Below are 16,023 nucleotides of genomic sequence, written 5' to 3'. Positions count from 1 at the left end.
TCTCCAAGCTGTTTTCTTCGGAGCCAACTCCTGTCATGTTACTTCCCCGAGGTGTTGCCGACGGCCAAAATGGAAAATAAATTAAGTGATTGCTAACAGTACTGAGCACCGTTAACCGGCATATTAGTAAAATCTTGTCGGGAATAGCTCGAGACGACGCACAAGCAAACAAGAACGTACAGTCCGCGCGGTATCCGCCCCGCCGCACAGCGCGCATATGCGGGCGCCCGGACGACTAACACACCAGTTGCTGGTGGCGCCCTCTGCGCTGCGGCGCCTCCGTCATTGCAAAAGCGGCCCCTCGCTCCCATGCATTTCGCGGCGCGGTCGACACACTGCCCAATCTTCTAGAGCACTATATCTGGGAGGCTGCGTTAATGGCGGTGTTTGTGCGCGGTCATGGATAGTCATGGTGTGCGATGCTCTTGTTGTACGCAAGTATTCATTGTTTCATATCTGCCAGTCGCTGCCTGCAGACAGTTTATCGCGTGGCATGGAAGCTCCACAATAGCCTATGCGGTATGCGACGACGGGGGAAAGCTTTCGTGAACGTATCGCTTGTGAAAGCATACAAGCCACAGACTACAAAGAATGCTGCGAAAGGCAGGCTTACTGGTGTTGGCATGCCAGGAGATGACCGCAAGAGAAGAAATTTTATCATGGGAATGGTGAAGAATTGGCAGGTAAGTGCTGTAACTATGTTTACACGGGCGAACCTTTTCCCTATTCCTGTTTCTTATTGCAATGGCAGTAGGGCTAGCAGTAGCAGTATCAGCAGTTGCGCGTCACTAGAGAGAGAAACAAAACTTTATTGTCGGAAGCTGAGTTACTGGGTCCCCTAGTGAAAGAGCCAAGTAGCCGTCAGCTGGTGGCTCGCTGTTTACGGCGCCTAGTTGTATGTATCGGGACGCACGTTACGTAGCACTGGGGGTCAAGTGGCTGTCAGCTGGTGGCTTGCGGCGACTTTTTCAGAGCGGTGCGCACGGCGCCCAGTTGTATGTAAGTACATACCTATCGGGGTTTGTGTTAAGGCAACAGGAAGGGGGGGGGGGGAGGATGGAGTCTCCAACAATCTACAGTGAGGAGCCCACGGCATCATCAGATGTGCCACCAGCTTTGCATTTGATGCGGCCATCTTCAGTGAATAGAGGCTTTGTCTGTGTACACTCATCTTTCATGGCTTTAATATTTAAATTGCCTGCACACCTCAAAGGGCAGTGAAACATTTCCAGTAATACTGAGGATGACGCTTAAATCAGTTGCGCAAATTCAAGCAAGGTATCAAACTATTGCAAAGATGCATTCAAAAGACATATTACTTCATTGCTTCAAATGGAATACAGCCTGGTTCACTCCTGTGAATGCGTTCCGAATTTGCGTCCTGCGACGGAAAATCAAAAGGTTCACATTCCAAAAAAAAAAAAAAAAAAAAGCACCCAGCAGGCAGGTGATAAATTCCCATTTTAGTTTTTGATCAATTCCATTTGGCATGCATGGGTTCAAGTTATTGAAAAAAAACAACAGCAGGATTGGCTGAAAATACATTTTATCCATGTTGTGTCAACAGACGCTTTGGCAAGAAAAAAAGAAATGCGTGTCCCATAGATGTAAATACGTCAGTATTTTTTCCTAGTGACAATGAAGCAAAGAAAAAAAAAAGGAACGGTGCACTTGCGGTAAATTTCGCTGACCTTCCTGCGCTCGACTGTAGCCTGGCGCTGACAATCCACGCAGCCGATGGTAACGCAATATTATAAATAATCCAAAGGGATGTAAGCTCTCAACAAGTGTGCTCACGCGCGTTAATCTGACTGAAAACTAAGCAGACAGGCGAGAGCACAGTGAGCTGCTGCCAGGGACGTTACTCATGATGGTGAGTCTTTGAGAAAAGAACAGCAGTGAAAACATTGCAAACTCTATTATGTATGAATATCGATAGCTCTGATCGGAACGAGCTTTCACTGCTCAGCCAATGCACACGATAGTTACTTTTTTCAATCGATGTTTTGCATAAGTGCCTGCCACCGCCAGCACCGTGTCGCATCGTTGCCGCCGTTGCTTGTAGCCAGCGAATGCCGAATCTTTGGTGAACCTTCAGAGGAGTTTCGAGGGCGTGCTCGAGTGAAATGTGCCGAGCACACCCGCCGCTTCAGTTGCTTGTGAATGCCAAGAGCTTCCATCCATATTTTTTTCGCTCATTCTGAGAGGGAAATATATAAAAAAAAACATTCTTCCACTGCCTTCGCTGCTCGAGTAGCATGGTGCTGCCTAGTTTTCGTCCTCGTGGCAGCACAGAATTCGAGACATCACCTATGAGAAATCAGCTGTTTAGGCAAGAGTTTGCATGTGCATAGAGGGTAGCTATACTTGCCAAAGCCATTTATGTAGAGAGACGCAAAGTTCCCCGAGGCAGAACAATAGCCAGAGCCTGTAGCAATGTTTATTTTTTTTAATACTTGGAGTACTTTGACGAAAGCAAACATGCTGGTTTTGTAGATACTATAGAAAACACAAACATATGACAGAACATATATTTACTTATGAGCCCTTTTAGCTATGAATTTATTGTTCGTCCAATCATCGAACCCCACTCTAGTGATAACACATCCGCTGCCGAAAACGGCCATTGTGTGCCAGCACCCGCAGTAGCCCGAACTCATTTTTCGCGAGCAACTTAAAGCATTAAATGCTTGGTAATACACAAAACAACCACCAGTTATAGTGTCACTATCTACGTAACCAAGAGGCAGAACAATGTGCTTAACAAGCATTTTGAAGCTCTATTAAGGCTTTCTCTTTGCTGTAAACATTGTTTTTCATTGTAGCTTGCACGCAAGGAGTTGTCAAATGTGGGTCACTTGTAAAAAGTGTTTGGCATTGATGCATGCATTACTCTGTTTGTGCAGTGCATGAAGTAAGCTTGCAAACATCAGATTCTTGTTAATTACCTATAACGAGGTTGCAAACTCTACTTGACTTGTTTCTGTTTGCATGTGTTTGCAGAGAATATTGAAATGGAATTGGATACCCATCTTGCACATGGCGGAAGGGCAGGGAGAAGCAAGAGGTAAGTGCACTGAGGATTGAAACCCCTGTGTTTATCTCTGAATATTGCCTTCTTCTTTTGCTGTTACGTAAGAAGTGGTACCTGCAGCAGTCCCAAAGATGAGCTGCTTGGCAGCTGGCTAAGCCATGATGTTGTGCAGCTGGAATACCTCTTTTGAAGGGCTTTTGGGGCCCCAGTGTTGAGTTTTACCTGTCTCTAAAGATTAGAAAAACATTGTTACAGGATGGGAAGCTAGTGAAGAAAGAGCATGACCGATGGTGATGGGATGGGATGGTTTTTAATAATGGGAGCAGGCCTGGAGCAAGTGCTCATGCCTGTGCCACTGCTCGCTTCATCTTCATTGTCCTTAGCAATATTCTGTGTCTAAAAGAAATTGAAGATGTTGGTTACTTTCCTAAACTTGACTAGCTGCTCATTAATTAGATGTCTGCACATACTCTAACAGTGAGACACCTTGTGACAAGGCCAATGTTGGGAGCATGCCCAATCCTTCCCTTTAAGCATGCCAATTTTCATGCTTCGGGTTGCTTCTTATTGGTCCTCAAGAATGTGCTTCTAGGTTCTTGTTGCACTACTGGCACCCTGCTGACTAATTGGCATGGTCAGGCGCGTCTCATGCACTTACCCCGGAGCTTTTATGCAATTATGATTATGCTTGCCTTCAGCACTTTTAAACGCATTTTAATAAACGGCCATATTAGGAAAATAAAACAACAAATGCAGTGCTGTAAACAGCACATTTCTAAAATGGTAATTTACTGTCTCCTTACATTTGAAGGGCCAGGTAAGAACTGTGGTCTCGATATAGTACTTGGGATCTATATACAAGCAGAAACCATAAGTTGGTGTAACGTTGAGGAAAATAGAGAAATTCTCTGAACATTGCACCCACATTTCTTTCCGTGCTCTCCCCTTCCGGTTGGTCTGTTTTGTCTGTTGTATTCTGTTGTATAACACCACCGAAAAATATTTCTGGCTATGCCACTGGTACCAAGAATACTGTCACCAACTTGCCCAAGCTGCCTTATCTGCTAATTTGATTCAAATGTCGCAAAAAGCAGTTGTGCCTCTATGAGCCACCACACTCCATGCGTATCAATATGAATGGACACTGCCACAGTTCTAAATAGAGCTCAATAGAGAGTTTGCAATAGAGCTACATATTAAATGATCTACCAACAAGGAAAATGGTTGGTACTTTTATTGCATCAGTTAAGGGGTCGTTACCAAACATACAGCACCTTAGAGAATTCGGCACCAGGTGTTTGCATAAGTGATAACTCATGGACAGATGCAATTGATACCTTGAGCAAGTATGAGCAATACCCACACAGCTAGTTTTTTATATTTTGTTTTTACCTACAATATTACCCTGATTCATTGGTATTGTGTATAGGTGCTCCCCAGTGCATGCTCAAGTTTGCAACATTTGTCTGCCTGTGCAAATATAAAGAAGCAGCGACGTGCAGACTGGAACTTTTTGTAATGAATGCGTTGCATGCGGCAGTGTATTTATGCTAATACACAGTACCGAAGATGTACATTATCACAATGATGTGCAAGGGAACAAGAGGCACCTGCTCGCGCTGGTGAGTCAGCAGAATGCCACTGCTGCAACAGTGCCTTGCAGCACGCCCCTGGCAATCAATAAGCAGCACTTAGTGACAGAAAAATAGCATGCTTGTTGGTAACGAACGACATGCATTGTCCTAGAGCCAGTCTCGTCACCTGGTGTGTTACCATGAGTGTGCATGATATGCTGCTGTGGAGTGGTCCAGTAAATTTTGTCCTTGATGGCAGCCTTTTGTCCATAACACTTAAGAAGCCAGAAGGTAGACATGGACAGTATCTTTGTACATAGTGTAGGCACATGAAGTAAACATTCCACTGCATGATATTTTGTGCGCAGTCTGCTACACATAAGCATAGGGCTTTTCCTTCACTTTCTTTTATTACCTGTTTATATAGCTTGTGGTCATGGAAGTAAAAATATCATTACCAAGAGTATTTTCTTTTGCATTGCACGGCCAAATGAATCGGCAGAAATAGGAAATGAGAGCTTCACTTCTTAATTCATTGTTGTAAATAGCGGCTAGTGATTCTATTTGCTAAAAATGCATTGCTTAGTGTGTCATTTGAGTGGCTGATTGGTGGGGTGCTCAGCTCTTGATCTGAAGTTTTTCTAACTGCATTCAACTTTCTGGTTGGTTGTTAACTATTTGTATAACAATGTTCAAGTAACTGTGTTCTATTTGCTTCTTTTCGCACCCCAGGTTTTTATGTAACCCACCTCGCATAATACTCCAGTTGGAGCCTGTGAGGTATGTGAGTAAAAAAAATACAGTAAACTCTCGTTAACACGAACTCGCATATCTCGAAAAATCGGTTAAGCTGAAAATTTTCTATGTCGCGCTTTCACCTCCCATAGGTACTATGTATTAACTCCCGTTTATCTCGAAGCATTTTTCGGGCATAATGCGGATATGTCGAAATTTTGACCACAAAGATCGAAGGCAAAGGTCATTACCGAAAAGTGATAGGGGCTCCAAGCGAGCGCTTTGTTCTTATATTAAGTGCTGAATGCAGTGCTGAGCGATTACAAAATTCCCGGAGACGCAGTCGTTTTTCACCTTGGGAGCAGTCACGTGAGCACCGATCGCATGCGAGGGCTGATGGATCTTATTGGGCGTGGTTCAGTCAGCTGCCCTCTGCACGTGCATACCGGCAAGAGCAATTTAGTGATTGTATGGTTCTGTTTTGTCGCGCCATATTCACGAAGCATTGACTGATTTTTGTTGTGTATGTGGTGTTCGCAAAATAGTTGAATGCAGCGGCGGCGACCAACGGCTTATGCGATGCGTTTAGCAGCTAGAGGACGCTTTTGTCGGGCCGAATGCCAACGCGAAGCGGGCAAGCATTACCCAGTTCTTCCTTCAAAAATTATAAAGTTTAGTTTTTCCTGAGAATTCTTTTCCGCTTATCACAAAAGCTCCCTTAGTGCAGTGGAGCGTTGACGGACGTGACAGGCCGAGGGCCGCCAAAGCATTCCGCTCGGCGCTGTCGCGCTCAGGTTCTGGGTTTGTAGAAAATTTCACGTATCACCCAGAAGCAGCTCGCTAGGCAGCCAATCGCAGAAGGCTTTGGGCTACTCAATTTCCGTCCTGGTTCTTTTTTTTTTTTTTTTCGTGAGCGAAGTTGGTTTTCCTAGTCCGATTTTAGCGAAGAACCTGCAGACACTCACTTCGTCTGATCCATGCATATATGAGCGCATCGAGACAATTCAGTAAAAGCTTGGTAGGGAGGGTAGTAAAGGAAAATAAAAATGCTAGTGTGGCTAGATATTAATTTTCTAAAGGAGCAAGAGGAAGTCATTGCTTGCATCGCAGTGTAGTAGCGCACCGCTGAGCTGTGACTTTTTTTTTTTTCTACACGCGATACGTTACAAAACCATTCATCACTGTTTACCGTACGTCATGCTGTTTAGTGTTAAAAGCTAGATATAGCATAATTTTACTCCCCCTGACTGGCCCAATTGACCTTCATTTCCCCAGCTAGGGAACTGGATTGCGGACGCTTTATTAATGTGTGGAGCTATCCACGGTAGCTAAGTAGCAGTTCGGTAGCTAAGGAGTTCAGCTCGGCTCTGCTCTCCTCGTCTGAGTTTCTCTTCCTGTTTTGACATGTAAATAATGTATATAAAACTTCTTTGCCAGCTCTACCTGCTGCTCCCCGTCCGATGTCTTGTCCGCCTGATCACGCTACCCAGAAGCCTTGGCCCCGAACCTGATCGCATCAAGTGGATGGCTGCGGTGTAATGGTCTGCGCCCCCAGTCCTGACGCTGGTACGGTAAGTACACGGTCCTTCTCTTGGAACATTGCCAGGTTTTACAACTTGTAGATATTTGTAAACTTCGGCAAATGAAGGGTGGTTTTAGAGGCAGATTGGTTTTCTCTAACCACATAGTGCAGGGACTTGCCATTGCTGCAGTAGTCATGGACTGAAAAAAGTTGCACAAACCGGAGCTGGTTTTAATCTTTGGGGAATTGGGCATTGACTGTGGGCCCATCCGCAGAAAACCAGAACTGATTAGGGCAATTGAGGACATCGGTGCGGACGCGGAGGGGATAGCGGAATGTTGGGAGCTTATTCAAGAAGAGTTAAAGAAGGCTGAGGAACAGGAGAAGCTCAAAAAGGATCTTGAAGGCGAATAGAATTAAAGGGGGATCAAGAAAAAAACGGCTCGATCTGCAGTTAGCACAGGCAGAACACACTGGGAGACACACACCAAACTTCGTTGTGAGTCAGGAAGCATCAAGTGTTAAAATAAAAAACCTCTTGCTACCATACAAACTAGGAGAAGATATAAGGCTTTTTCTCGTAAAGTTCGAGTGGGCATGTGAAAATGTTGAGTTATCGTCTGAGTTTTGGCCCCAGAAACTGCTGACCGTCCTCCCATGTGAGGCAGCCCAAGTGCTTGCTCGGCTGACAAAAGAAGAAGCGGCCGACTATACTAAAGCAAAGGCAGCACTTCTCAAAAAGTACCGCCTATCCCTCAGATGCGTTTTGCCGCCGTTTCAGGGAAACCAGGTAACAACGTAATCAGTTGTTTCCGCATTTCGCTTACAATCTGAAGGCAGACCTGACAGAATGGTAAAAGAGGAGAACAGGCTTTCGGAACTGATGACAAAGTAATAGAAGTGATCTGCCTGGAACAATTTTATAGCTGTCTAGGAGCAGAAACGCGTGTGTGGGTGCAAGACAGGCCGAGAAATAAAAGCTTAGAACGTGCAGCAGAGCTGGCCGAAGAAATTCATGCTAGGTGCGAAACAGAGTGATCGCGTTCTCGGGGAAACCCTAAAGCAAACGAAAAGTTCCGCGAACCCAGACTGCAAACCTAGCAAGCGGCACCTTGGAGCAAGACGAAAGCCACAGGGCAGAGTCGAGTAACTACCCTAAAGTGACAGCCGACAATAGGAAGGAAACCGAGATAAAAATCGGTCTGTTTCCGACGCAACGAGCCCGGCTACTTTGCCAACACATGCAGGAAGTTGAAGGTTTTTTTCTCTTTGGCGGATTCAGATGAAAAAAACATGCGCCTGCTAGAACCATACCTAAAAGAGATGCAGGTTAATGGGAAGCATTGTCGGGTTCTTAGAGATTCCGCGGCCACCATGAACGTAATCCACTCCACATACGTGAAGGCAGCTGACTTAATGAGGGATTGTGCGTGTATTAAACAGGTTGCCATAAAGAATAACGCATGTCTGCCGGTCGCACGTGCCAGAATAGGCCCATTTAGCATTCTGGAAATAGAGGCAGCAGTATCACGGAACCGGCCGGAGCAGTTTCCGTACCTCTTTTCGAACAGGTCAGAGCAGATGCTGCAGGAGAAAGGTCGTAGCTTCAGTGACCGAGCCGTCCAAGCGCTCACTTGATTGAAAGCCCGCGAAATTGCAGCTGAACTAAGCCGAAAGAAGAATGAGCTTTCTCGCGCGATGGGCCAGGCAGTGGCAAACCAAGGTAGCGTCAGATTCTGGCGGAGTGGCTCAGGTCAGCGACAGAGAGGACTTTGAAGGCAGGGAATCGGGCACTATGTCCCCGGATGAATCAAGGGAGATAGCGTCTATTGTAGTGCAGCCACGCGTGGAACCCTTGTTAGCTCTGGCAAAAGTTGATAGATGATAGCAGCCGAGCCGTAAAAGACATGGTAGAAATGAAGATAAATACAAAAAACATTTGTGGCGAACATCCTCCCAAGCTAGTGTGGCTGCAGAAAAAAATAAAAGAAAGCTGCGGGGAATTGAGCGGCCGAGAAGGATGGAACGAGTATGGAAGAAGAATAGGAATTAATGAAACTGGAGTCGAAGAAGATAAAAAAGCCCCCCCCCCCCCCCCCACCCCCCCAAAAAAGCGACAAGCCTGGAAACTCGAGAACGAGATTACCGGGGCCTGAAAATGCTGCAGGCACTGATATTAAGCAGATGGCTTTTGAAGAGCTTAAGTTGTTTTTTGGTGAGGCGGTTGCCACTTTTCTCGACGATAAAGGAAAGGATGACAGATGGCACGCTGTCGCTGATACAGTGACACAGCTATGAGAATGAAAACTACCTTACAGCACGGCACAGCAAGCGATCTAGAGTTTCTAATACACATGCATGTCTGACTCTGCCACTTGTCAGAATTGTAGCAAGTCTAATTTTCTCTTTCGTTGAAAGAACGTCCTGCCTCAAATCCCGACTTGAATGCTAGTTTTCTTTCGTTTTTTTTAACGATCCTTATTTGCCTCTTTAACAGTGCTTTCAAGTCCTCTGTCACAAAATTGAAATTAAGTTTTGACGGGAGGTAACAGGTGGCAGCCAGCCGCTCGACAACTTGCTTGGAGCAGGATGGCGGGTATAATGAATGCTACCTTGGCACTGAAAGTGTTGGAATTGGTCGAATATTAAAAAATTCTGAAACCATTATGGACCCAAGCAAAGTTGCTGATATTATGAACAATTATTTCCACTCTGTGTTCTCTCCCAGAGATGAGACAGGTAACATATTATTGCCATCCACTTCAGACCCAGACTTTATTACGTTTGAAGGAGTCTTGTCACTCGTACTAAACCTGAAAGAAAAATTGGCTTCAGGTCTAGATAATATTCCCAATTCCTTCCTTCGCCGCTATGCTGAACCAGTGTCGCATATATTAGTGTCCATTTTTAGCCTCTCGTTACGCACTGCTATTTTACCGGATGACTGGCGTATTGCTCGCGTTATCGCGGTTCACAAGAAAGGTGATCGTCTCTTAATGGAAAACTACCGTCCTATATCCTTAATCTCCACGTGCTGTAAATTATTAGAGCATATGGTGTCTCATTTTCTTACAAATTTTCTAGAAAGTAACCATTTGCTGCCTCCATTCCAACATGGATTTCGTAAAGTATTATCTACGTGTTTCCAACTAGTAACAACAGTCCATCACATTGCTAAAGTTCTTGACTCAGCTGGCCAAGTCGATCTCATTTTTCTTGACTTTAGCAAGGCTTTTGATCAGGTTCCTAATAGAAAACTTTTGACTAAACTTAAACATTTCGGTATTCCTTCCTTCATAATAAATTGGATCAATGCGTACCTCTCAAATCGTACCCAGTTTGTTGACATCAGAGGGCATTGTTCCAATACTTTACCAGTTTCATCGGGATTTCCACAGGGAAGCGTTTTAGGGCCTATACTTTTCCTAATCTACGTTAACGACATAATTACTCACATTCATCCCGATATTAACATCCGCCTCTTTGCAGATGATTGCCTTCTCTATAAACAAATAACATGTGAACAAGACCAAAGAAATTTACTTGACAGTCTAACGAATATCAGCGATGGTGTACGGTATCTGGCATGACACTGAACTCCCAAAAAACAGTACTGCTCTGCGTCACAAATAAAAAGCATCCCTGTGTATTTTCTTATGTTATCGATGGTCACCCTTTAAAGCAAGTAGATGAATACAAATACCTGGGAATTACAACTACTAACACTCTTTCGTGGTTTAAACATATAACAAACATTTGCGCATCTGCTACACGTAAACTCGGCTTTTTAAGACACAAGCTAAAACAGGCACCTTCCAACCTAAAACTTCAAGCCTACAAAGCATTTATCTTGCCGAAACTCTAGTATGCTTCAGTGGTTTGGGATCCCTTCTACGTAAAAGACAAACAAAAGCTGGAATTGGTCCAAAGATGTGCAGTTCGCTTCATATTTAATAAATATAGAGCTACTGATTCTATATCAAAGGTTCTGTCAGATAATAACATCCCAACACTGGAAACTAGGCGGAACATTGCACGACTTAAATTTTTATTTGCAATTTACAAAAAGTATCTGAACATCAACTCACAAAATTATATTCAGCCATTTTTATAGCGCTCATCAAGACACAGGCATGCCCATAATTTGCTCCCTTATACTGCGCGCACTAATTTGTTTGAATACTCCATTTTTCCACGAACAATAATAGAGTGGAACAAACTGCCTGCAGCCATTTTTTCTTTGGAAAGTTTTGATTATGGTGTAACAAACGCATTACAGTTGTGATGTTTTTTTTACTTTTCTGCTGTTTTTACCCTTATTTACATGTCCTATTGTTGTGTAATGTTATATTTTGTGCTCTTGTACGGCATTCATTTACTGGTCTGGATTTGCTGCTGTGTGATCCCTTTATTTTTTCTTCTGTTAAATCAAGCGCCCATTTCAAGTATGTTTTTTTTTTTTTAAAGCTGACCTGCTTTGTTTCTGTATATTCCCACCTGCTTGGTCTTCTGAGACTGCAGTATTTTCAAATAAATAAATAAATAAATAAAAGATTGCTCAAAGCATCTACAAATAAGTAAAAAAAAAAACTAACGTTTGTTGTTGTTTTTTTTTTTTACTTACCTTTTACTATAGTCTCGATTGAGCAGTATGGCATGATAAACAGCTCATCATTCGAGGTTCAAAATTTCAGTAGAGATTGAAATGTCATTAACACAACTAAAGGAATAAAGCATATGGAATCAGACAGGGGCTTTATGAATCACATCTACAGAGGAGGGCGAAGCGGAGAGCTAGTACTTCACTTCAATGTCAGATAGGGAAGTTTTTTTAGATACTTTCGTTTGGTTTGCATTACATTCCAGGAAGACAAGGGGTTCATCTACATAGCTGAAAGTTTTAGCGAATACTTGAGTAAATGATTAAAGCGGGTCACACATCGGCCAATCGTCTAATGTAGGTTGTCAAGGCTTTCGGCAGCTTCCCGTGTTTAGTATGTTGCGTAACATGTCTTCATGAAATTAAGTTTCATTTCAGCTTATTTTAACTTCTTTTCCTAACAGTTCGTTATTCTCACATTCTTTAGAGCCCTTTCGTGAGGCTGGGGGATAGACAAAAGAAACCGCCCAAGAGAAGGAAAGTAGCGGCATAAGCGTGAAAGGAAAGGGTGTGGAAGGAAAAAAAAAAGGAACGAGCTGAGAGGCAGAAAAAAATACTGAAAGCAAGCAAGCAAAAAAATAAATTTGCCAAGCCAAATTCACGAAACTAAGCTCAAAACATTGTAAATGCGCAATTAAAACACTTCATTCCCGTTGATTGCTCTGCATTGTACTGGTGCTTATGCAAGCTATCGTAGACTGAAATATAGACCACAGGACAGCTTAAATAAAAATTATGCAATGAACGACTGCACCCACGAGCGCGGGCCGCTGGGCGCGCACGGCGGTCCCAGTAGACGTTCATTCCATTTATCGGGCATGCTAATTGGCGCCATGCAGATAGCGCTAATGCCTATGAGTCGCCCAATTTCTTTAAACATTTTTTTTTTTTTACGGGTTGAGAAAGGATGCTAATGCAGGGGCAGGTAGTGTGTCCTCTTTCGGGAAAAATGCTTCGCGGAAAATCTGGATGCGGCAAACTGGCATGATTGCGAGCTCACTGCTCATTGTACGGCAGCGATCCAAACTTAGCTTCGCTTCATAAAGCTTATTCGAGAATGTGAAAAATATTTTATCAGGCCTGTGATAAATGTGTGCAGCAGCAGCAACCCAGGGACTGCACCCTAGAAATTCATTTGTGACCATAGAATGCCGCGAATCAAAAGAACGGCTAATGCGCCTCGCACACAGCAGATCCTACGCATCTCCGTTGCACGGCCAGCGCACGGGTCACTACGAAACTGTTATTCCCACCGCGAGGGGCGCACGCGTCGCGCCGCACCACGAGTTACTTCTGCACGGTGCCCATAGAGTCTCTCCGCAGCAGAAGGGATTTTTAGCTTCTGAAATAAGCCAAATGCTGGAGCTGGGGATGATTGTTCCTTCAGAGAGGAATACATGTCTCTGCTTATGCTAGTGCAGGTACCGGGCAAGGACCTGAGACCTTGCATTGACTACAGCAGCTTCATTTTATAACCTTGCGTGAAATGATCACAGTGCTTGAAAAAAGTTATTTTCTTTCTTTGTGTCTATGTTGAGATGTGCCTCATTGCTCTAATGAGAAGTAGTCTTTTCTTAATATTCAGAATAGCACCTTTTGCTGAAAAAAAAAATCGGCCAGTTCCGGTTGAGCAGGTTTCCAGATTCGTGCTATAAGCAAGGGCTATGTCACACCCAAAATTGCACTCTTGTTGCTCAACTTAAAAGCCAGGTGGTGTTCTTTGGTTGGCCATGTACTGCCTTGGCGGAGGTGGGGGCTAGGACCTGATCGCTAATGCTCCACTGAGGACTCGCAAGCTATACAGGTCATCAGGGTTTGACTATGAGCCAGACTGCAACTGTGACACCCATTTGTGGTGAATCAATCAGCTGCGACCTCTTCGTGGCGTCTTCTTGGCGGTGGACAAGCTGTTACGACTGGGATCTCAGCCGAAGTTCATGTGGCGCGCTTCCAGCAGATCGAGGCAGAATCAAAGGGGTTGCCTGTGAGCAGCGGCCATCAAGGACGGCGACGACAACAGGCATTCCATTCCCACATGCTGGGCGGTCAGTTACCCTGCCGGGCCGGAACGGGTGAAGCGACCCTCGTCATGCCTTTATTCTCCCATAGGAAGATGACTCTTGTGAGGCGTTCATATCTGCTTGACGAGCGTCAACCAACCTTCTTGATAGAGGGAGCCGAGAAAAGAACGAAGCCGATTCCTGGAACGGGAGATGCACGCTGCTTAGCCCCAGTAGCGGAATGACCGGTCAAGAGCTTTGACATTCCCGAGAGCATGGGGCGTGACACCTCAGCCGAGGGCGTTTTCTGCGGGTTCCGAACTTGCACCAATAACCAGGCACAACATCGACATTGCCACCAGCAGTGCTGACCCTCACCACTCCTCTGAAAAGCTGCGAGGAGGTTCCAGTGATGCCTCTGGCAGTGGGCCGGGCCTCTGTTGACCGCACGTGCCCACTGATTGGACTGGCCCAATTGAACTTCATTTCTCCACCTAGGGAACTGGGGATTCCAGACGCTTTATTAATGCGCGGAACTGTATCCACGGTAGCTAAGTAGCTCGGTAGCTAAGGAGTTCAGCTCCGCTCTTCTCGTCCGAGTTCCTCTTCCTGTTTTGACATGTAAATAGTGTATATAAGACTTCTTCTTTGCCAAATCTACCTGCTGCACCCCGTCTGATGTCTTGTCTGCTGATCACACTACCCAGAAGCCTTGGCCCCCGAAACCGATCGCATCAGCATAAAGAAAACTCTTTGCAGATTGCGAGCAATAGTGGTGTGGTGGTCTTTTTCTTGTAGGCAGCGGCTGTGCACAGTTCATGCTGCCACAGTAAATATAGAAGTTTTGGCTTGGGTCTCTGAATAAGTAAAGCCAGAAGAAATTGCATGTAAAAGGGCTATTAATGATCTTGCATTAAAGGACTGCGATGGCAAACCGATGGCGCCGAGGGAAAATGGTGGTAGTGCCACGCGATTAGTTTGCGTTGGCTGTGGAGGCATAGCTAGAACACTTGGCGACGACTTGCAGATGTCTTGGCACGCACCTCTAGGACTCATTTCATGCTTTCTGTCGCTGTATGTGTGTATGTTTATTCTAGGACTCATTCACACTGTGTCAAAGTGCTCCTCACTCCACCCCACCCCCCTTCCTCCTCCTCTGAAAGTCGGAACATTGAACATGCCCCCTCCCTCTCGTGCAAGTAAAAAAAAATCTTCAAATTTTTGATATCAGAAGGTTGGCAGGTATGTAGATGTTAACATTAGTGCTGGATCTGTGTGTTGTACAGCCTACTTAGTTCGAAAATACTGCTGTCTTGTCATATAGGTGGTGTGTATGTGGAGGCACAATAGGGAGGTCTAAAGGTGAATACAGGCGTTAACGTGGAAATAACAAGTAGGCCACTGGAATTTGAATTCACCAGCAGTGCAAGGGAATAACTATGTATGCCCTTTCAATGGGCAGTATGGCTTTTATGGCAAGGGCCATTTTGTGAAACAACTTGAGACGAGCATCAGTGTAACCAGATGGCGCAGCATTCTTTATGCTTGAACTAAGCAAAAGCAGATGGCTGACACAAGAGAGATCTGAGAATTTGATGCCTTCGGCTAGATCTAGCGGTACACAACAGCTTTTTCCCAGCTGCCGTGAAGCTTTAGGTAAGGAAAATAGAGCAGGTGCTTAAATTGGCCTGACACAAGAGCCACATACCAGACGGCTAAGGTCACAGATATGGTATGGTACTATATATTGTAAGGCTGTGATGTTAGAGTTAAGAACCAGCCGCTCGTGACTTGCACATAGCAGCGTAAAAGACATTGCTGCAGAGCAGACCTTATACACACTGCTGAGCAGAAAGTTGATTGTTGCCACAAATTGAGCATATGAGAAGAGGCATAAGCTCATTTCTTTTTTAAGCTATCTTTTGCAACATTTGACAACCATAGAATAAGCCAAGCTTCACTGAGTTAGTACTTAGGGTAGTGCAAATACTGTTCAGCTCTGCATAGCTTGAAAGATGTCATTTGAACTCTGATTGCCTGAAAACACTTTGCACTTGAAATCAAAAGCTTCTTTTTTTTTTTTTCAGATGCAGTTGAGCAGCACACCCTGAAGTTCCTGGAGAGCACACCAAATTCGAAGCGGCGCAGCTCTGTCAACCGCTGTCTCGCAGACATGTTGAAAGTTAAGAAATGAGGGCCAAGTAAAAAAAAAATTTTTTACTGTTGACGCTGCTGCTTCTGTGCTTCCTGCACCTTTGTTTTGAGGTCTCCGACCTTGAAGCCGAGGTGTGGCTTTCTTAACCATAGGGCCTGTAGACCAATCTTTTTCAAAGGGAGGTCTGCGAAACCCACGCCCACAAAAAAAGGTCACACAATAGCTCTTGCCTGGCTAACAGTTTTGCAGGGTTAAAAGCATGAAGGCTCAAAGCTGCATTTAGTTTCTCCAAGCAAAAGAAATGCGAGAAGTGTGCGGAAATGAAGAGCGCGCGAAAGGAAAG

At 44.7% G+C, this 16,023-nt stretch overlaps 1 protein-coding gene across 2 annotated transcripts; it reads left to right on the top strand.

The window, feature by feature from the left end:
• Positions 1 to 385: 385 nt before the first annotated feature.
• LOC146182714 (uncharacterized) lies at positions 386 to 15,873 on the top strand. 2 transcript variants are annotated; one of them, XR_014708659.1, is made up of 4 exons: positions 389 to 683; positions 3,004 to 3,067; positions 6,781 to 6,914; positions 15,613 to 15,845. XR_014708659.1 is itself a non-coding variant. In XM_084608909.1 (3 exons), exons 1-3 carry the CDS (start codon positions 420 to 422, stop codon positions 15,717 to 15,719), a joined length of 435 nt encoding a protein of 144 aa, XP_084465035.1. In that variant the 5' UTR covers positions 386 to 419; the 3' UTR covers positions 15,720 to 15,873. The 2 variants fall into 2 exon arrangements, 1 of the variants encoding a protein (XP_084465035.1); XM_084608909.1 differs by lacking the exon at positions 6,781 to 6,914 and having other exon boundaries at positions 386 to 683; positions 15,613 to 15,873.
• The last annotated feature ends 150 nt before the right edge of the window (positions 15,874 to 16,023 follow it).

This window comes from Amblyomma maculatum, chromosome 7, assembly GCF_055883805.1.
Source record: "Amblyomma maculatum isolate TAMU_Amacu chromosome 7, ASM5588380v1, whole genome shotgun sequence".
Taxonomy (NCBI): domain Eukaryota; kingdom Metazoa; phylum Arthropoda; class Arachnida; order Ixodida; family Ixodidae; genus Amblyomma; species Amblyomma maculatum.
Note: the sequence above shows the minus strand (reverse complement) of the source record. Positions and strands in the feature narration are given on the sequence as shown.

What these genes read in the sequence shown, in the direction of transcription:
- LOC146182714 (XM_084608909.1), top strand. Translation starts at nt 420, where the DNA reads ATGCTCTTGTTGTACGCAAGTATTCATTGTTTCATATCTGCCAGTCGC. An exon ending in GAATGGTGAAGAATTGGCAG is followed by an intron (nt 684 to 3,003) that starts GTAAGTGCTGTA and finishes ATGTGTTTGCAG; the next exon opens with AGAATATTGAAATGGAATTG. An exon ending in AGGGCAGGGAGAAGCAAGAG is followed by an intron (nt 3,068 to 15,612) that starts GTAAGTGCACTG and finishes TTTTTTTTTCAG; the next exon opens with ATGCAGTTGAGCAGCACACC.